The 22,305-nt window shown below is 37.1% G+C and overlaps 2 protein-coding genes and 1 long non-coding RNA gene across 5 annotated transcripts; 2 read left to right on the forward strand and 1 right to left on the reverse strand.

Moving 5' to 3' along the window:
* Nucleotides 1-3,049: 3,049 nt before the first annotated feature.
* LOC113340543 (protein FLC EXPRESSOR-like) lies at nt 3,050-4,811 on the forward strand (the record flags this gene model as incomplete). The annotated part of the gene is made up of 4 exons (XM_026585676.1): nt 3,050-3,447; nt 3,597-3,781; nt 3,937-4,028; nt 4,436-4,811. Coding segments are annotated over 4 exons (756 nt in total), but the record flags the coding sequence as incomplete, so codon positions are not given.
* A 1,026-nt stretch (nt 4,812-5,837) lies between these two features.
* LOC113340673 lies at nt 5,838-6,845 on the forward strand. Its single transcript, XR_003355598.1, has 2 exons — nt 5,838-6,311; nt 6,618-6,845. It is a non-coding gene; the product is annotated as an uncharacterized LOC113340673 (long non-coding RNA).
* Nucleotides 6,846-7,498: 653 nt separating this feature from the next.
* LOC113340583 (transcription initiation factor TFIID subunit 15b-like) lies at nt 7,499-11,705 on the reverse strand. 3 transcript variants are annotated; one of them, XR_003355567.1, is made up of 8 exons: nt 11,407-11,705; nt 11,122-11,281; nt 10,301-11,006; nt 9,678-9,828; nt 9,513-9,594; nt 8,145-8,360; nt 7,964-8,017; nt 7,499-7,823 (listed from the first exon to the last, which is right to left on the reverse strand). XR_003355567.1 is itself a non-coding variant. In XM_026585707.1 (6 exons), the coding sequence occupies exons 1-6, from the start codon at nt 11,585-11,587 to the stop codon at nt 8,243-8,245; spliced, it is 1,398 nt and encodes a 465-aa protein (XP_026441492.1). In that variant the 5' UTR covers nt 11,588-11,705; the 3' UTR covers nt 7,863-8,242. The 3 variants fall into 3 exon arrangements, 1 of the variants encoding a protein (XP_026441492.1); XR_003355566.1 differs by having other exon boundaries at nt 7,964-8,360; XM_026585707.1 differs by lacking the exon at nt 7,499-7,823 and having other exon boundaries at nt 7,863-8,360.
* Nucleotides 11,706-22,305: the final 10,600 nt, after the last annotated feature.

Consider the following 22,305-nt stretch of genomic DNA (forward strand, 5'->3'; position numbering starts at 1 on the left):
GATCGTATTACCAGACATACTGGCGACTTCAAATGGTGACAACAGATGTCGTCATGTTGTATTTATTCAAACCCTGCCGACTAAATATTACCAAACGTGATCATGTTGTCGAATTTCATACCATGACGACTATATGAAATTCTGTATACAGAAAATGGTGTGAAAATCCCTTACTGGTCCGCATGGTAGTAAATTGGTAACATGCCAACTAAACAAGGTCCGCATGGTAGTAATGATGATTTCGACGGTTGTTGGTCGTTAGGGTCGAAAATATATCAAAGTGACAGATCGTAACTTAGTCACCAAGTTAGGTTTTCAAAACCTTGACAAATAATTAAAAAATTGGATACCGGAAAACAATTTTTTTCCGGTCATTAATCGACATGATTTTGAATTTTATAACCTGCCAGCTAATCATAACCATCAAGTCGTTTTCAAGGGTTAGCGATGAATGTCGTGATGGCTCTGTGAATGTTACTTTCAGAGATGAAAGGTCGTCATGCTATTCATCCCATGAAAATGACGACTAAAAGTAAACATGAAAAGTCGTCAAGGTAGACGAAGAGATATCCTAAAGTCACATAACTGCAATAACAGTTTAGATTTTACTGACCTAATTTGACATTCAAACAACAAAATAAAGAACTTATAGAGTTCATACAATCACTTACTTTCTCAATCTCATCTTTTCTTCGGTTTCTTCATTTTTAGAGATTTCTTCTTCACCCACTAATTTTTTTTCCAACTGAATTGTTGCATAGTCTTTCCAATATTTAGGGTCATCACGATTAGATTTTCTCGTAGTTTGTTTTGTACGCTTCTACATATTTGGAGTTTTATCGACGATTACAAAGAATTGATTAACAAGTTTCCAAATAACGAAATGAAGGAGAAAAAAACAATGGAGAATGAGTAGTATTGGTCTTTAGGTTGGAAGGAGTAGAATGAATGATTAAATGAAATTGATATTACCAATGGGTTAGTTTTAATTAGAATTGCCAAGGATAGTTTTGTAACTTTACCTAATATTGGCACCTTCTAGCCTTGCTTCTAAGTCTCACTTAAATCTCTACATATCTCAATTGGTTTGAATACCCCAATCAAAGAGTTATCACCATAAGAACTTTTTCTTAATGAAGTTATTGCCGCGGTGAAAAAGAAAGAAAATCTTTTATGAGTTTATTCTCCCGAATAAAAATAAACAGAAAAAAACATGCCTAGGATGAATAGCTTCCTTTCGGAATAACCACCAACCATAATAATACTACCTTTCTTTCAGGAATTTTCATACTTTCAATTATGTTTGAGAATAAGCTAAATAGAAAAAATTGAAAGTACAAATTTTCATGAACCCGGTGGAGTATTATTTAAAATTTCCCGATAGTGATTTTTACTTTCATGGTCAGTGATTTTTTTTAATAAATGAAAAGAAGAGAACTAGTTGGAGCCAATCATACAGATATTTGGTGTCTCACAGATTTGAGGACTTTGATTTTACCCCAAATTAAAGAGAATTGTCGAAGGTCAGGGAAGTGTTTAGATTGGAAATCCTTACAATTGACATTTTCAAAAGAACTTAAAACAGTTCAGATTGTCTACTATGGAGTTCGTCTTCGAGGTTGTCATTCTTTGGCCACCTTGTAGGGTGTTATTGAGGTTTCTGTTGTTGCCTAATAAATTAAAAGTTCTGCAGCTCAGCCTTGACGCCTACTGGAGAGCGTCCTGGGCTGCTATGCAGTCGCCTTCCTCTTTGCTTTGAACTCTAACTCCTCTCGTAGATCTTCCAATTGTGTCTCCTGAGCGCCCTGTAATAGTACCACCAACACCTATTAGTCCCGTAAGACAATTAAGATTAGACATATAAGCAAAGATAACATTAAGGCTAGGAAAACTGTTATCATCATTTCTAGTTGTTCTACTTTCTCTAGTGTCATTGGCCATAGTGGAGATTTTCTCCGATAAGTTTAGGTGGTTAATTATAAGAGTAGCTGTGGCTTTATGATTTGGTTGCATCTTCTGGAAAGTCAGATGTGATGTGGCTTTATTGATAAACCAACAAAGAGTAGAAATTATAGTCTCCCAAGGGTCAGTGATCAAGTTAGACATTGTAAGAGCTGAGAAGAAGGCAGAAGATCTACGGAATCACATAATCAGCATTTTGGTGGGTGGACACCTAATGACGTGGATGGGTTTTTTCTAGGGCTGTTAATGGGTCTGGGTCCTCCCGGGTATCACTAGACCGAATTCTACTTATAAAGTTCGGATCCGGTTCCTAACGGTTCCGGTCCGATTCCTAAATTTGTGGACCTAGATCCGAACCAGTTTAAAGTCCGGAGTACCTGTCGGTTCTGGAAATTCGTTGGGTATTAAAAAACTATAGTAAAAACTTAATTTCTTTCTATTTTTAACTTGAATCTAAATTATTTTTATAAAAATTCATTATTATTTCTTTAATAATGCACTAAATAAAGATTAGATGTAAGAGAAAAATGAAAAATGGAAAAAAATCAAAACTGAAACTAACAAAATACGTATAATTTTGCTAAAAAGATGAATAAAAGGATAAATAACCGGGTATCAATTACCCACTGGTACCCGACGGATATTACCCGTTTGGCCCCGTTAACATTCGAGTTTACCCATCAGGTTCTAAGTTGCTAATAGGTCCAACTTTAAGACCCAGAACCGGACCGAATCTTGCGGGTAATGGTACCCATTGACAGCCCTAGCAACTTTTTTCCTAGTCCACTGGTCGACGGGTTGGATGCCACCATCCATTCAACTGACCCGCCTAGTTTATGGGCGTGGTTGTGAAGCCCATAACATTGAGCGCCACCATTTTCAGACTTCTACAGAGAAGAGGAACCGGAAGAAGAAATTGAGAGAGAAATGGATGGGCGAAACAGAATTCATCTCAGAGAGATGCAATTAGGCGGAGGAGGAGGAAGATCACCACAAATCCCTCTTCATCCAATCGATGACCCTCACCACCACCACCACCACCACCTCCACCTCCAACAACCAGATTTCCACCCACATCAAGCCCTAATTGAAGAACAACTCCACCACCAACACCGTGAAATGCAAAACAGACAATCAAAGATTAGCAGCTAGACACGTAGCACTCAAACAAGAACTCTCAGCTTCCAACGAAGAAATCCGTCACATCTCTACAGTTGCTTCTCAAGTGAAAGCAGATAGAGATATTGAAATCAGATCATTATATGACCAGTCACTGAAATTGGAATCGGAAACAATTGGGAAGTTTAGTGCTGAATTAGCTCAAGCTAAGGTTGATATACAGAAATTGAATGCCAACAAATTGGAGTTAACTTCGAAGTTGCAGACTATTAATGGTGATCTCATTCGGGTTCGTCAGGAAAGGGAAGAAGCTAAATCAATTGAGTCTGACATTGACTCCATGCGAATTGAGGTTCAAAAGGGAAGGTATAAAAAATGCATTTGAACAAATTTATGGATTTTGTGTAGAAATACGTATAGTTTGCAACTGCCCCCATTGGCCCTTACTTGTAAAGGATTAAGGGAGTGTTTTGATAAACTGATTAAGGGATTTGGTCTTGTTGGAAAATGGGTAGGGCTGCTATTGAGTTTGAGAAAAAGGCTCATGCTGAAAACCTTGAGCATAAGCAACTATTAGAGAAAAACATGAATGAATTGACTCAAGCTATTGAGAAACTACATTCGGAGCTTGCTGATGCAGAGAAGAGAGATCAAGCGGCAAATGCAGCTAGTGCTTCTGTTATTATTGCTCCAATCCCAGGTATTAGATGCTTTGAAGTCTGAGGCTCTGAGCTAAAAGTTGTTCGCTTTTGTTGTTTTGCAGATGTTGACTGTTCACACTAGGACTTCGGTGGATCACATCCATTTATTTTTATCCGAAATGTTGAGAGCAAATTATATGTTGAATCTTTTCAGGTCCTGTATATGCTGAAAGCTATGGGCATCCTCAGATGGGATATGTGGGAGTCGGACCTTCATATGTTGATCCTTACAGCATGCATCAGATGGTATGTTATTATTTTTCTGTTTGGACTGAAGTTTATAGTTTCACGATGTTTCCGTCGTGTGAATCAATTACGAACTCCTTTTATCTTGTTTATATGGTATGGAGAAGCAAGCTTGACATATATGTAAAGCCATTAATGGCTATCTATTCACTATGCCCGCAGAATTGTAGCTGTTGCCTAGATATTAGGTTAACCTTTTAGACATTTACGTGTGCTCATGTATCTCAATGTTCCACACCTATCAACTTGCGATGCCTCCTGATATTCTGAAACTTCAACATTCGGGGTAGTAGTGACTGATCTGGGAACATACAAATGTTCTATACTTGCCGTCCTAACTCTCCACCCCTAAAGATCAGTTATATTATGTACTAATTTTTCAATACTAACAAAGTTGTTCAATTCAGGTGCAACCCAATGTTGATGCCCGGTTTCAGTATGGATCAGAAGCAATTGCATATGCTCCATATATAGATGAATGCCGTTAGACATTGAACCACCAGGATTCTTATTCATGCCGTGCACAATATGAGAGAAGGCAGAATTTGTTTCGGGTTGCCCCAGGAATTAGAGCTTGCTAGACCTCTGCAGGGCGTCTCAAATGTTATACTGTTGTCAGAAGTCTTCTTCAACCAAATACAGGCTACATATTTTGGTCATATTGCCACTTGTGAATATATTCTCAGTTCTCAATCATAAACGAGCATTGTATTTACAACTGGAGACTCTGATCTTGTCGTTTTTGCACTGTTCTGGTGGTATAAATTTCTAAGGTTCACTCTAGCTTGTTGATTTGGGAATGTTGGTTTAGGTTTGGTTATAGAGATGTGGCATACTCCACCGGTTCTTGTGGAGAATCAAAAGGCAGAAAAAAATGATTAGCATCCAATTTATTATTTTCAAAAATTTGGGTTGTTGGACGGATTACCATAAATTTTATTTGGATTTTTCTTAAAAAAAAAAAAAACAAATTAGAATACATCATCATGCATCTGCATCCTAATGTAAACAAATGATTTTATATTTGGGGGACTTTGCGTTTTCCCCTCAAAAAAGATGGCTTTTTTGCGAAACCCCCTTTATAAATCAATAATAGGTAAAAACCCCTTAGAGCGTCCACAGTGGTGCGAGTATAACCAAAGACCAAAGACTAAAAAAAAAAAATCAAATTTGGGTTTAGTCCGTCATGTGGCGTAGTGGGAAAAGAGTATATTTGGTCGCGCGTTGATAAATATTACGCCTGGGATCAGGCATTGGTAAAGATAACGCCCGAATGGGGCGTTGTTAAAGATAACGCGCGAGTGGGGCGTTGGTATAGTATACGCTTCAGAAAAAAAAAAAAAAAAAAAAAAAATGGGGCGGAGGTATAAAGCCTGCCCCATGTAAGTTTTGAAAATTTGTGAAAGTGGGGCGTACATTATATCAACGTCCCGTTTCAGGCGTACATTATATCAACGCCCCGTTTCATGCGTACATTATATCAACGCCCCGTTTCATGCGTACATTATATCAACGCCCGATGAATGGCAGAGATTATATCAACGCCCGATGTGCAGCGGAGATTATATCAACGCCCGACTATATTTGAATTTGGTCCTGATCGCAGATCAAATTTGGTCTGGATTTTACTCTTTGATCAAATTTTGATCGATGGTCCGTCCCACTACGCCAGCCCACTCCACTGAAAATTTGGGTTTACTCGTCCATTGCAGTTGCTCTTACGTTATAACTGCCGTGACTATCTCTTACATTTGCAGGTGTGTGATAAAAAAAATAATAAACGTTAAAAATCCCAAAATACCCTTTAGCTTCATAAAAATAGAGAGAGAATGGGTTCCAGCTATCGTTCATCGTTTCGTTGTCTCCTCCGTCCAACTTCTCTGCAACAAAATCCCTAGTTTCCAATGGCACCATGTCATCATCAGTTTTGGCATTACCAATTAGAAACCAGTGAAGTCGCATCATATTTTGTTACTATCAATTTGGTTAGATCGCCGTGCGGATCTTCACAGGGGAAAGCAAAAAAAAAAAGCCCTAATTTCTTAAATTTTCTCCATCAAAATCTCAATAATTCAGTGATACAAACCTATATTGTTTCTGCTGCTACATCCGTATTCAGTATTTATTATCATCATCGTCGTATTCACACTTGGAATTGGGTTGGGAAAATGTTCTCTCTTAATCAATGTAGGTTTGAAATTTCTTCGATAACCCCTATGTAAACAAGAGGTACCAGTGAAGAGGTAATGAAGGATTTGGGAAGAAACCCATTTCACCCAACAGGTAATAATGGGAATCCTATGAATCAATTTTAGAATTTCAGTTTGATATTTGATGTTGATTGATATTAAATCAATTTCAAAAATTAATCTTGTGGGTTTGGATTATTCATAATTGGAAGTCTTTGTAGTAACAGAGGATGGGGAGATTGACAGTGTATCGATGGTTGATAAGGGTCTCATATAAAATGAAATTTTAGAGGTTTTGATCTTTGAGAAATATCACATGTGTAGTATCAGATAAATGGGGATTTTATTGGTTTTTATCCACTGATATTTAGCAATCGTTGTGTTTATCTTCATTTCACAGTAGAGAGCCATATGCTTGTGGGAAGTTTTAATGGCGGATACATTTCTCGATGGGGAAGAACAGAGTTCTGGGAGAGGAAATGTGAATCGTTTCTGATTCAAAGATCAAACCGTAATACTATTATGACATGTGTCTCGTTTTTAATTTGTTTAAAGGGTAATTTTGGGTTTTCAACATTAAATATTTATTATTTCATGCACCTGCATTGCACGTGCAAATTTAACAGCATCGTCACGGTAGTTATAACGAAAGGGAGTTTCACCTATTATCAATATATAAAGGGGGTAATGCAAAGTAGCCATCTTTTTTTGTGGGAAAACACAAAAATCCCCCTTTATATTTTATTATGCTATTTTTTTTTCTAATTTTATTAAATTATAGTTAAACAACGGGGTTTTTAGCAACAAGCTGGGCACCAACTCCTTTTTTGAATAGCAACACTCAAAAATAAACCTACCTAGACCACAACCAGATTGCAAAGCCTACCCAATACTACCCCGTCAGTAATTCATCGGCATCGCCCAAATTGCAATAGGTAACCGTAAAATAGGTATGACGTTGATGCTTTGATTAGGTCCAACCATGTTGCCACGGAGCATTTGTATATCATCAAACTGAGGAACCAGGTCAGTTATGGGGTGTACCAAGGGTTCTAATGTTGCTAATACAATTCAGGAGCAACCCAATGTTATGCTCGACTCCGGTAATGCAGGAGTCGAATCATAAATAGAGCTTAATTGATCCCACAAGGATGTTGCAAATTCTTCTGTTCGGCAAGATTCTACCCGCATTAGCATTCCATATACAAATCTGACTCGATTTTGGTGTTTGCACCACAATTGCGGGCCTTGAGGCGATATTTAGATCACTGAACATACATATATGGATCAGGAGGTGATGTTATGGATTAATTCACAAGGCAGAGTTTGGGTTACAATTGTCAGGTTTTCACTGAATGGCATCGAGTCACAAAGGCAGAGTTTGGGTTAACCAAACTGGGACACATCTATCCCTACAACAGGGCATATCTATAAGTGCTGCTGCTACCCTCTTCTGTTTACATTCAGTACAAACTTATACCCATGCAACAAATGCAACGGTAGTTAACAAGAATTTCAGTAGGTACACTAGTTCAACGAGTCAGATCCACCAGTTCTAAACTTGCCATTGATGAGCAACTTCATTTTCTCTTCATCAATGTGATAACTTTAAGTGAACATGCAAAAAAATAAGAAACACAAAAAGGAAAGCAAGTGAACATGTGCTTCAAGTCTCAATACAAGAAAATTCAGGTTTAAAAGCAATCACTAACTTCTTTATAACATATTAAGGGAGCAGTCACTCACCTGTAAATCTCAACCTACCATAGTAGCAGCAATTTGGAGGTTATCCACATTCCTCTATAAAAAGATTAACATAACTTGAAATTATTCCTAAGCTTAAAAATAACAAAATCCCTTCAACTTGTAATAGGGGAGAAGGAGCAAAGAGAGGGGACGTTTGCTTAGACAATGTGAGACCACCTACCTCTTTGTCTCCTCTTGGAACAACTCTGACAAATAAGGTGATCTAGATTTCACATATCTTAGTACATGAGCTTATCCGTGAAAAGTACACCCATTCCATCAGTACGGCCGTGAACGGTTTCCCCCATGTTGATGTCTATCAGGCCCAGAGCCTCCATCTCTGTAGTTGTCTCTACGTCCACCACCATAACCACCACCTCTACCACCGCCACCACCACTGTAATAACCAAAAAAGAAGAGAAGAGAACAAAATTTGGCCATTAGAATTTGTAACTACATGAATAACAAAGAATTCTGCGACAGTTTTCGCTTCTGGACTGCTTTACACATCAAATTTTCACAATATATAGTTTATAACAGAAGACGCCATACTGAACCTCTGGTGCCATAGCACTATGCCAACAACTTCAAAGAGAAACATCTAGCTTTATTGACAATTTAAATTAGGTGTGGAGCAAAAACTAAATATTCTGCTTTGTGGGAGAAAACAATAGATAGAAAGGTAAGTTTAACGAGATAATCATGAGTTTAAACTTGGGGAAGCTTTGTAGACAATTGGCAAGTGGGAGCAATTGACCCCACTTGCCCTTACTTGGCTCCGTCCTTGTAGCAATCTATGAATTATGTAAACGCATGAATATGATCTACGAATTACAGAACATAGCCACTTTTGCTGCGTAATAATCGAGACGGAGCCAAATAGGGACAAGTGGTGTCAACAGACCCCACCTGCCAACTGGCTCCAAAGCTTCTCCAAGCCTAAAGTTAAATTTTGCTCCCCTAAAAACTGCCCTTTAATCTCTTGTTTGTCCCCACAAAGTAGGATACCATCCTTCAAGAATTACCAATTCATACATTAACCTCCACCGCCTTTTTGTTTTTGTTTCTATTCTATCGGACTTTAAAAAAAAGATGGATCTGAAGTCTGCATATAGCCGGAATGGACAAACTACATAGAAAGTAGGCTCGCATCTATCCTGAATTCTTAAAACTAGAAAAATCTATTAAGTTGCCATGCCAAGTAATATGTTAACAGCTGCGACCCAGAACAACATAGACTTGAGCAAACTTATAAAATCAGAATTCCTAGTGATGATATGCAACCCTTATAAGTATGTATCACAGCGTTTCTACTCAAATGATATTTCAAGCTGGTAGCAATCTTACCGAGAAGCAATTAATGTCAACCATTGCATTTAGGAATACAATTATATTAGAACAACTTTCTCGACATATTTGACATGCTAATTCGTTATTGAGCAAGAAAGGCAGTGTATAGTCCATGATGATACATAAGTCAGCATGGTTAACAGTCTAACCTGTACTTTAAAAACAGGGCCTAGAAATATAGTGAGAAGGAGAAAGGTACCCTTGTCCAAAAGCAGGTGCAGGTCTGGGTGCAGATTTTGCCGCCATCGTAACACTGATTTTATTACCCCGCAACTCGTGATCTAACAGGTAGGAGAAAGCATGTGTTAATACTAGTCTGATATGAGCACAGATCAATTCAGATATTTCCCTTGAAAAAACTTACTGTTGTAAAACCCTCCAGCAGCATGTGCGGCGGAAGGATCTTCATAGGACAGAACTCCATCTCCTTTGGGTTTTCCAGAATCATCTGTGTAAAGCTTAATGTTCCAGGGCCATTGATCCTTGTATCCTCTCTTTTGTTTTATCCTTGCAATCTACACAGCGGAAGCAATATTAGCATAAAATAAAAAATCACTGGATAAAAGTTGCCTAGTGCATGACATAATCTATTCTCATCGCTAGAACGCAGGTACAGCAAAGAAACGAGTATACTAGTCGATGCATCATATTTACACAATGAAAATATCACTGCGGGATGATACAAGACTTCTATCGAAATAACAACATTACATCAGAAGCAGAATAGCTAGTTCAAATCAAGAAAAACGCATATCACTAATAATTTCTAGTATTTCTAGTTGTGGGTATTAGATGATTCTGTCACTGCCAAACAGTAAGCATAGGATCGCATAAAGGCTTGAAATTTGCAACAATCTAAACTACTAACACAGCATATTACGTGGGGAAATCAACAGTAACATGAATACGATCGAATTTCGGGTAAAGGTACTCATGGTATAAACGCAACATACTTGGAGAACAGATAAGGAAGATATCTTTACACACCTGACCAATCCCTCCAAAAAGCTCTCTTAGCTCATCAGTAGTCACATCCAAGGGCAGATTTGATATGTAGATCCTCGAATTATCACAATTGTCACCACATTTCCCTTCTTCACATTGCTTCACTTCTACTTCGGGTTCAGCAGATCCACCACCATAACCACCTCCTCCAGAGTTTCGAGCACCAGAATTACCACCATCATACCCACCTTGTGAACCTCCTCTACCACTTCCTCTTGTATCACTAGAACCATTATAAGAACCTCCCCGACCACCACTGCCTCTATCGTTGGAGCCTCCATATGAACATCCTCTACCACCTCGTTTATCATCTCCGTAACTTGGAGCACCACCACCATATGATGGAGGATATGCATTCGGACCACCAGTGTAGCTAGTAGGTGGAGGAACTGCATCAGTTCCATAATTACTATTCCCACCACCACCATAACTACTAGGAGGAGGATAATTTCCACCAGCTCCACCATAAGATGCTGTTGCAGGAGGGGCCTGTCCATAACTATCTTCTCTTCCGTAAGAACCGCCTCTTCCTCCACCTCCACGGCCACCACCACGATCTCCACCATATCCCCCACCACTCTCACCTCTGTTGTAACCACCGCCTCCTCCACCACCACCTCCTCCAGTAGTATTTGGAGTACCACATTTATTACACTCAGTTCTTCTAGCAAAGTTCGAATTCCCACAACTTGAACACAAAACACAGAAATCCAAGACCAATTTCAACTTCTAATTCAAAGAACGCACTACATAATATTTAAAAAAATATATATACACAAATTAGGAAGATAAAATCAACATACCTTGAATTAGGGCACATCCAATCACCATCTCTTCCACTACCACCACCTCCGCGTCCTCCACCACCGCCTCCGCGTCCACCACGATCTCCTCCACCTTGGTAACCACCACCACGACCACCTCCCCGATCTCCTCCACCTTGGTATCCGCCGCCACCACCACCTGCCAATAAAATCCAAGAACAGTAAAAACCCTAAAAATTCGAAACAATTCATAAATCGAAGAAACAGTTCATCAATCAATGGAATCAATAAACAGATCAATCAATTAAGGATAACAATACTAACCTCGACTCTGTGAATTTCCACCATATCCACCGCCTCCTCCACTACTTCCTTCTCTCCTACCACCACCATATCCACCTCCGCCGCCGCTACTACCTCCATAGCCTCCACCACCACCGCTATTACCATAACCTCCTCCGCCACCTCTGGGATGACCAGATTCGTCACCGTACATACCGGACATGATCTAGGGTTTTTCTCTAGCTAGGGTTTCGTTTTGTGTGTGTCTTCTTCGCTGTGTGTTTCAAGATATTTCTTTTCGAGCTCTTACTTTTCTACTAGTTAACTCGAGACCGTGCGTGTGTGGCCGTTTCTTGAAACTACTTCTAATCTTGTTCAAATACACCGTATAAGTTGGATTGGACCAGAGAATTTGCCCCAAGCCCAAGTTGCCCAACTTCAAAGGTCTACGTAGCACTCTTATATTGGTTAATGGTTTCTGTGTGGGATCCTTTATATTTGGCCGAGAAAAGGGATTGCCAAATTTGGTCCACCCCTTCACCACAGGATTTAGTAGGGAAGGGATTTTTAAGACCAATGTGTAGGGCTGTTCATGGTCGGTTTTGGTTCGGTTTTTAGCCAAACCAAAACCGAAACCAATACTATCGGTTTCTTAAAATATGAACCAAACCAATCCATTAACCATTGGTTCGGTTTCTTAATGGTTCTAGCCGGTTTCGGTTTATTCCAGCGGTTTATCGGTTAACCGGCTGCTATGTCAGTTTCAGGAAACTGACAGTTCAAATCTAAGAAAAAAAAAACATGGTTTAAAGATTTTCAAACCTACCTACAGGCTACATACATTCCCATTCCATACATAATCCAAATTCATAACATTCTTAAACACAATTCAAAAGATAAAGATTAGTAATTCAAAAGATCCACAGTCTCCATAACATCTGAACAACATCGACACTTTCCAGCTATGCATCCACAAAATCAACTGATAGCTTCAGACTTTCCAGGGTTGCTGACTGCATGTATATGAAAATGGCAAGCAACTGGTAGTTAGAATCTAATTCACGTATATTTCCACTAATCATGATGGCAAACAATACATGAAAATGCTAACAGTGAAAAGACGTGACATGTAAACACACCATCAGGAGGACAATGTATCTTTCTTTGCTAACTGAACAGGTAATAACTTAACAGGTTTAAGAGGCACTAAATTAGCACATTAAGACTTTAAATTAAATCCAAAGAAAACATGCTTCCAATTGGTGAGATGAATTACCTTGGTACTCCTTAGTCCTCAACATCATCATCTGTTATGTTTACGAACATGGATTTAGAGAGAGAGTCCAAAAATTCTGCAATGAACAAATGCACGATCAGTAGTATACAGTGAGTTGAAAGAGAAAAAATTGAAGATTGTTTAGGATTTTCTGAAATTCAATTAGGGAAGAAATTAATGATGATGCTGAGATGATTGTTAAATTTAATCAAAGTAAAAGAGAAACTGAATTCAATTGTTTGGCTAGAACTAATTCAGAAGTAGAAGATTTATCTCTCAATAGCATACAACAGAGTTACAGTTCTTGCAACTTAAATCCCCCAACCCAATTTTGACTGTTTAGATCCAGCCTCTAAATCTCAGGAGCATGATAGACATTTCAAAATGGTGAAATCCAGTCCACTTGCAAAATCCAGAGAGTTACAGCAAGCACTGGAATTGTTGCTTTACCTCCAAAAGATAAGTATCACAAACTCTAAACTAATGATTTGAAATGATAAAGCTTGATCTTTGACCTTACAACTCACAAAATAAAGCGAATGATCTATAATTCCTATATGTGACTTATGAGCTAATTATATGAAGTTTTATGAGTCACCCATAAGCTGACATACATGAACTAGATAATCTGAACATTTTGTGGTATGTCATCAATAAGCTAAACTGCTATACTACAAACAAATTAACAAATGAAATAATACCTGAACTAACTTCCTCTTCTGGTCCCAAGGAAGAAGTATCAAGATCAATCGGCGTCTTCAACCAATTTTGAGCACAAATCAATGCCTCAACTGTTGTGGGAAGTAAAGAACTTCGATATGGATCGAGAATACGCCTCCCAGTGCTAAAGGCAGATTCAGATGCCACTGAAGAGATGGGTATAGCCAATATATCTCTTGCGATTAGTGCCAAAGTAGGATACCTAGTCGAGTTCGTCTTCCACCAACCTAAGATATCAAAAGAAACTTTCTCTTTCCGCGGTTCTCGTTTCTCTCTCAAATAAGTCTCCAGCTCATTTTTTCCTTCATCATCAAAACTTTCCTCTTCTTCTCTTGCTCTCTCTGCCATAAGGGCGGCTGCAGCACAATCTCCTTCATCATCTGGTTCAGCGCCAACAGTATTACCACCACTACTATCTGTTACAACTGTTGAGTTTCCAGCACTCATTTGGACATCCCAGTATTCTTCAAAAAGTGCCTTAAAGTCCCTCATTACAAGATCCATTAGTTCTGTTCTCAAATAACCACCACCAATTCCTAACTGGCCAAGAAGAAACTTCAATCCTAATTCTTTATCTTGTGGATTCAATAATACAACAATAAACATAAGATTGTTCATCTTTTCATAACGTCCCCAATACTCGTTATATTTACTTTGCATTTTAAGACCCATGCTAGAAAGAAATGTATCTTTGTGATTTGCCCATGTGTTTAAAGTTCGATGAATAACACTCACATGAAACAAGAATTCGTGTGCAGTAACATGAGTAGAAGCAGAGAACTTGACAGTAAAATCAAAAAATACCTTCAAAAACTTCGCGAAGGCTCTAGCATACGACCAATCTGATGGGTATGGCGCATGCAAAGGAGGTGCTGATGGGGCCTTATCAGAACTTGTTCTCTTGCGTTTCTTTCCTCTCTTTGCAGTAGCAATAACTTCTTCATCAGAACTTAAGTCTGCATCTTGGTTTTCATCCACATCCCAGTCAGGTTGGTTATCAACGGTGGAAGTACTAGAAGTAGAAGAAACTAAAGGAATTTGACTTTCAACAAAACAGAACTTCTTCTTGAATGCCTTGTCCTCATACTCTAACCTCTCAAAAGCTGGCTGATACTTCTCAGCTGAGTCTAACATAGTAAATGTCGAATTCCAACGGGTGTCTACATCTAGGACCAAACCCTTCTTGCATTCAATCTTCTCGTAAGTGACACAGTCCATAAATTTTTTCAATCTTGCAGGAGAACTCATACAATACTTCACTACTGCCCTTATTCTCTTAATTGAGATGTCATACTCCTTCATTCCATGCTTTACAACAAGGGCAAGGACGTGAGCAGCGCATCTCACTTGTAAGAAACCCTTCACTAAATCTGAATTCTTTCTGAGTACTTGGTTTTGCAGATATGTTATAGCTACATCGTTGGCAAAAACGTTATCTAAAGTTATAGTAAACACATTTTCGATCTCCCAATCTAACAAGCATGTTCCTATCATCCTACCAATAGTCTCACCGCTATGACCTACAATTTGGATGAAACTAATGATCTTCTTGTGCAACTTCCAGCTAGCATCTATCCAATGTGCTGTAATAACCATATATCCCAACTTCTGAAGTGAGCTCCATGTGTCAGTGGTGAGGCAAACTCTGACTTTATTAACCTTGAAATAATTCTTCAATCTCACTTTCTCGTACTCAAACAGTTCCATAACATCTCTCCGTACAGTGATACGAGATGGTATCTTGAATCTACTCTCAAGTACCTTGCAAAATTCTCGGAAACCTTCCCCCTCAACTATTCTAAAAGGCTGCTCATCCACTATGATGAATATAATCAATGCTTTTCTACACGAATCCTGACAAAAAGTTACAGCAACTAACTTTTCATCTTCTCCCAGCCTAGCAGGTTCAAAAGAAAGAGTCGACTGACCAGAATCCTTAGGAATAAGATTCAGACACTTTCTTAAATGGTTATTCAAGGAGCCGGTCCCATGTGTAGAAGAGTCAGCTTTCATTCTCTGTTTACATTTCTTGCAAGTTACCATTATCGAAGGAGGAGGGTCCATATCAACGTGATCCCAAACCCATGAAGTTTTCTTCCGCTTCTTAGAAGCTGGTGCAGTGACAGTGATGGTACCAGCATCGGAAACATTGGCAGCTGGTGCAGATGGAGCTTCACCAGCAGTTGGTACTTTTGCAACTGAACTAACTTCAGTAGAGGCGTTAGAAGATCTTGGAGGAGGATGTAGTGGTGGCAACAATGCATTTGAGTTAACGGAAGCCTGAATATAAACAAGGCAAAAATTCAAATCAGATAACATGTAAAAAAAGCATATCAAAGTGCATTCAAATACTACTTATTAAAAAGATAAGTTTCTTGTTTATTAATCCTTCGTGTGTTTCAAAAAAACAAGAAAAAAAAATCCTTCGTGGGCACAGACGCACAGTAAGCTGGTCATAGATTTCTGAAGGAAGAAAATGAAGAGATCTTCTTCCACTGCATACATTAGATATAGACCTACTAGGAAAAGAAAAAAAAATCATTTCTTTCTACTCCTTCTCTGAGAGATTGTTGACGATTCTATTTGACTAATTGACTTAACATTAACATTAACATTGATACAGAACTGAAGTTGAACGTGAACATGATTTTACACAAAAAAAAATCCCTAATTGACTTATACAATAACATGATTAGATTTTGCCAACTTTCCCTAATTCATCCTTTTTTTTTCTTTTTTGTTGTTGCATAAGCACAAAATTAATGTTATAATTAATTAAGGAGTAGATAAATTCACTGGATGTCCTCTCAGCTAGAGCTAAAAGAACGAATTGACACAGTGGTACCAATCACTTGAACGAATTAGTAAAAGAAGACTGCAAATTTTAGAATCCTATTTTTCTAATTCTTGAGGAAAAATATCTTACTGGTGTTGATCCTGATTCCTCCATAGTTGAATCAAAGAAATCAACTTAATCCTGCAAAAAAACAAAACATGCAAAATCAAATCATTTTAGTAAACCCTAGATTAAATATAAATCATGTAAATCAAGTAACCCAAGTTACATAAATGATAAATATGATACCTCTTAAAAGAAATTAGATGTTCACTTGTTTATTTCGTCTGAAGAATGAAGATGATACCTTCTACTAGTGAACCCTAGATAACACTGACAGGTTACAATTACAAACTCATATGAACAGATTTCGCCTGAAAAGAAGGAGGAGGAGAAGGAGAAGAAGAAGAAGAATGAGGGGAGGGGATGATTAGATTCTACTAGAGTTTAGAGAATCGCAACCATGACATCTCAACTTTCTGTTCTATGAACTGAAGAGTGAAGAAGGAGGCGAAGATGTGAAGTGAAAATTAGGTCGACGAATGTATACTTGGGTTATAACTTAAGAAATATGAAGGGTGTGGATTGAATCTATCTGATATTAATCAACGGTCTATATTTATCGGTTTTCCAATGGTTTTTGGTTCGGTTTTCAGGCCAAACCAAAACCAAACCAATACTGTCGGTTTTTCAAAATTTTTTACCAAACCAATCCAAATCTAAATGGTTTGGTTCGGTTTCTTGCTTATTGGTCTGGTTCGGTCGGTTTCCAACGGTTAACCGACACCATGTTCAGCCCTACCAATGTGTGACCCTAAATTAACATTCAACGACTATATTTTGATGGTCCAAAATTGGTACATCAATTTTGATGAATCCTTAAGTTTTCCGCCAAAATTTGAAGATAACGTTTGCTTGACAGGGTATGTGAGAAAGAGCAAGTAGGAATACAAAGGAATTGAAATTGCCTCTGGTAGCGAGTGGCATCCAGGATTTAAATTGGCCAGGCGGGGTAACTAGGCTTAATCTGGGCCAGGTCTGGCTAGCTTTATATTTAGCTACCCAGAAAATCCGTCAAGTCGGGCAGGCAAGGTAAAGACAGTAATTTTGTGGCCCAAAAACCGCCCAAAGTCCCTTTTATTAACCAGACCAGGTCAGGCATAGGCTACGGCTTTTTATACATCTAGAATTTTGTAATAATTGATTTAATCTTCTTTGGAATTCCTGTTTGGAACTTGGAGACTGGATGAGCTATAGTTCGAAATTACTGTATGCAATTAGTCTTCTAAATATAGAAGAGAGCCGAAGATAAGAATTTTAAACCAAAATAAGCCAAAACATAAAATAATTTTAAACCAAAATAAGCCAAAACATGTAATAATTTACTTCAACGTAATACTAAGACTCTTATGATAATTCAATCGGGTATCAGGTCGGATTGTTTTGGCAGGTGACAGACTAGGATAATAAATTTAGGAAAAGCCCAAATCCGCCCATTTAAGATACCCAATCCATGCCAGGAGGCCCATAGCGGACTGTAACAAGCTTTGGGATCCCCGGGTACAGAAAGTCTCAGGCAGGTACAGGCAGATTGAATATTTTCGGGTATTTTTTACAGCATCTAGAAAAGCGGAGCCATAGTTTCTCTCTCATGTTCATTAAAAGTAAGACCTCTCAAGTTTCATATCAAAAGTTTAAACTGCCGCCAAATAGTATTTCCTAAAAGTAATTCTAAGTTTATTTCGGAAATTCTGAAATTATCGACAAACAAAGATGAAGGGACTCACTTCTGCCGCTGCATACCCCAATGTCAGAGGGTTTGCGCTCGTATGTCAGATTCCCTGTTTGTATAAATTGCGGCCACAATTGTGCAGTGTCTAGCATTACTGATGTCTTAAAGAGAAGCCAAGTGAAAAAATTTGGAAAAATGATGGGTCCCACGTGAAAAGATGAATATTTTTATTTTTTATAAGATGGAAAATGACGTTCGCTTGCTTGTCTCGACCTAGGTTGTGGGAGGAACGGTCAACTTACGGATAAAGGGATTGAAAAAGCCTTTTTGAGTCGCATCTAGGGAAGCATTACTGAGTTCCTCTTTCGTATTCATCAAAAATAGGAACTCCAAAGTTTTATATAAAGAAACAAATGACTCACTTTGGGTGATGAGTAGGCGCTTCTATGAAAATAATACTAGATCTGGGTTCAGAATCTAAGGCTGTCATGGTATTTAACGAAACAGGTAATGAATATTCATATCCTGATCCGTTGGTTTTAAACAGATATCAGATAGATAATATAAATTCATTTTTGTACCCGAATCCGTTAAGTTTAACGGATATCTGATGATCCGAGAATCTAAAAAACTATATAAGCAAAAACAAAAAAAATGGTTGTGTGTGTTTAATCAATTATTCTTCCAGGTTCCAAAATTATACACCAAACTAATTTTTATGAATTTAACATTCCAAAAGGTAAACAAAATTAGTAAGATAAGTAAATGTTTTTTTTCCTCGGCAAAAAAGTGATATATTCAAAAGCTTACAGGAAGTAAGCACTAAACAACCGAAAAACACAACAGGAAATAACATAAGTAAATGTTAATATTGACAACGTCAATTTGAAATTGATCCACATTCACTCTAGAAGATTTAAGGAACGGGGATGTTAAAATTGGTCGATGATGGTAGGCAATGATACAAAAAAACACCACACTAATTATACGACTTAGTTTGTAGTAAGGTGCAAATCTCTCCATGTACAAGACCGAATCCAATATTAGTACTAATCCTTTGGCGTTGGCCAACTATAACTTAATTTCCATCATGCCTTGATAAACCCGAGAAAAATACTATAGACACTATAAGTTCCCAATAATACCATTATTCTTTAAAGACAAAGTATAATCTAACTGCTTACTAGCAGACGATGGTGAATATATGGTACCGTCACCCTTTATTCTCATGTCGTCTATGAATAAATAGTTATTCAATGATAAGGTGGGTGATCAAATTTACGATATGGTAGAAAGAGAAATCAAAAACAGAATAGAAAAATAAAAGAAAACATTTGCATATTTCTTAGGAGATACTGTAAACCATGGTTGGGAGATGAGATGAAAGATATCGAGAAAGTCGACTGACATAGGAATCAAGTAACTTTTATGTTTTATTGAACGATTACAAGATTGAGTAATAGCGTGGATTAAGTAATAGCATCATCCATTAGCTATTAACACCTTTTTATACTACTAGTCAAGAAATCCGACTACCTTTTATAAATGGAGCACATACAGTGCATACATGTCCAACTAGGTAAGCATATCAGACTTTAAACTACCAAGAAACCAAAACTAAAATTAGTGAACAACAAAATAAATATGGTAGTAGACAATGTCGTCATGTCTCATTAACTACAACGAGAATGATACAACCAATCCACCTTCGAAAAATCGAGGTTTCTCATCTTCACTAATGTCACCATCTTCGATTTTACTCAGGTTGTTTTTTTAGCTTATTCCAACATCCTAGAATTTTATTTATATTATTTTAATAAAAATTTCAATATTGGACTTCTTTTTAACCTATGCAATCTTGAACTTTTTTGTATAATTAAAATTTTCATCAATACCCACCTTGTATATATCGGCTACGTGAGGTAAATATTCACCTAATATTCATGGTTCATACTTCATCATCTGTTATCTTTTAATACTCATTTTTCATGAATCATTTAACATACATGAGTCTCAACAACTATCAGTATTTTTGTACCTACTAACTTTTCTAGTAATTAATTAGAGACGTGTGTGTGGTTGTTTCTTGAAACTACTTCTAAGACTTATTCATATGCATCATGTTAAAAAGGACCCATCCGCCGTACCAGGTGGAAGGGCAAATCAGTCGCGCTACTATGGGAAAACAGATGAAAGACAATGTTTCTAGCGAACGGCATTGTTAATAGCGCCAGCGGTAAAGACTTTACTGTTAGGAATGTAAAATTTGTGCACCCCCTCTTAAACCGGGGTGCACACTCCTCCCCTCTTGATTAGTGGGATCAATCAAGCAAAACTGGATAGTGGTTTTACCGTTTCAAGTTTTAATCGTATTTCCTCTTTCTTCCTATTAATTTCATTACTTTCTTTTTATATCTACATTGAATCACTTTTTTTATTTTACTAAATGACAAGGAGATATGAATATCTTCGGTCTCTATTTTTTCTTTTACTACTCTTTCTTTTTTTTTTTTTTGTAGATGAAGTTTTTTTGCCACTTGATTTAACCATTGTATATATGGGATAGATTCTAATCATCGATGTAGTCCTTTTTCTATTAGTTGCAGACTTCTTCATAGAGTACGGTACTAGACCCCTATTATCCATGCAGTGATTTGAGACTTGCTTTGTGAAGACATCATAGTTAGAAAGCCCTTGCTTTTCTCACTTCCCGAAAGCATGATCAGAAGTCTAGTGAACCAGGATGAAGGGTTGTCCTTTGAGTGTCCCGCATCAAGTGATTGTGCCCCTTTAGTTCTTAAACCAGGTTCGTGAAAGCCTTACCAACCAAGTGTTGTTTTTGATCGAGATAGACATATCAATGTTGTTGATTATCTAAAATTGGTGCAATCATATTAACATTTATCGATTGGATCTGATGACACTGATTATTTAATAGTTTTGCAATCACATTAATATTAATATAACATGAAAACATTTACATTGATCAGAAATTTAAGCTTTTTGCAAATCCATTAATTAACAATTACTTTATTTCCGACGTGATATTATTGATATTAATAATGTTGTATCTTTTTTTAGATGGAACTTTTGGTTTGTATCTTTTACTGTAGTTTTTGTTTCTCTTTTGTATCTTGATGATGTAACCCTAATTAGCCATTAAAAAAATAATCTTGTATTAACATTATACCGAGAATCAAAAATCATTAATTTAGGTTCGTTTATTTTTCACGATTATCCCAGATGATCCAAACTTATATTCTGATTCACTAAGTATTAAGAGATACAACTCATAGAGTATTAAGAGATACAATTCCTCACTTTCCAAATTCAGAAAACCATTAGATAAGTCCCTCTTCTAGATCTCCCAAAGATAAGAAGTTCAAAAACAAACAAAAATTTCTTAATCTTGTTACGTCCCAAAGTTCATAAAAAGTAAGGTAACAACTACAGTTTATTGATTGAGATGAGAAAATATAAAGAGATCAGTTTCCGATTCGTATGAGGTTTAAACACCTAGAGAGAGAAAAAACAAATTTGACGAATAACCTAAAAAATAGTGTGAAATAAAGAACAAAAGGTAAAACCAGTATAAATTTTCTCTTAGCAAATACCCTCCAATAAGGAGGGGAGGAATGTGCACCCTTGTTTCGGAGGGTGCACAAATTTACACTATATTGTTAACTATTTTGTGAATATCGCTCGATGGAATGTCTAACGCCAGACGCTAGTTCTTTGTCGCTTATAAATAGGTAATTCTCAAACTAAATATTTATACCAAAATTCACACGATGTTTTCTTCTGTTTCTCTCTTTCTCAAATGGAAGAATTTCAAACCTAACTTGTTCGGTAACGCTGCTTGATTTTTCTGGAGCAGTACCTGAATGTCTTGTTAAGAAGATATGTGATAGTTATAAAGAAATAGGTAAAAACCAAAAAAGTCCTCAAGTTTTGGATATTAACCAACTCAAACCTGCAGCTAAGAAAAGGCAAAGAAGAGTTTAAGACAAGGAAAATCAAGGCAAAGCAACTTTGAAGGCAAATAAGAGTACCAGTCACAAAAACAAAGGAAGCTCCATTCTTGAGCACATTGATTGGAAGTTATGTGAAATGAAGAAGATAATTAAACAAGATGAAGAACATTGTCCCAGATTTTTATTTTTAAAGTTTATATTTTAAATTACTATATTGTCTAGTTTTATGTATTGTAAAATGACTACTAATGATTAATTCGAAGTTTGTATTCCCAAAATGTCTTGTAAAAGCGCACTTATTTTTATGAATTTAAAAATTTGACTCGTATTGTTGAAAATTAAGTTTATATTCTTAATTCAGTCTTATATTTTAATTTTAACTAATAAAGTAAGATAACTATTA

The sequence above is a fragment of the Papaver somniferum genome, unplaced genomic scaffold (assembly GCF_003573695.1).
Source record: "Papaver somniferum cultivar HN1 unplaced genomic scaffold, ASM357369v1 unplaced-scaffold_22, whole genome shotgun sequence".
NCBI lineage: Eukaryota > Viridiplantae > Streptophyta > Magnoliopsida > Ranunculales > Papaveraceae > Papaver > Papaver somniferum.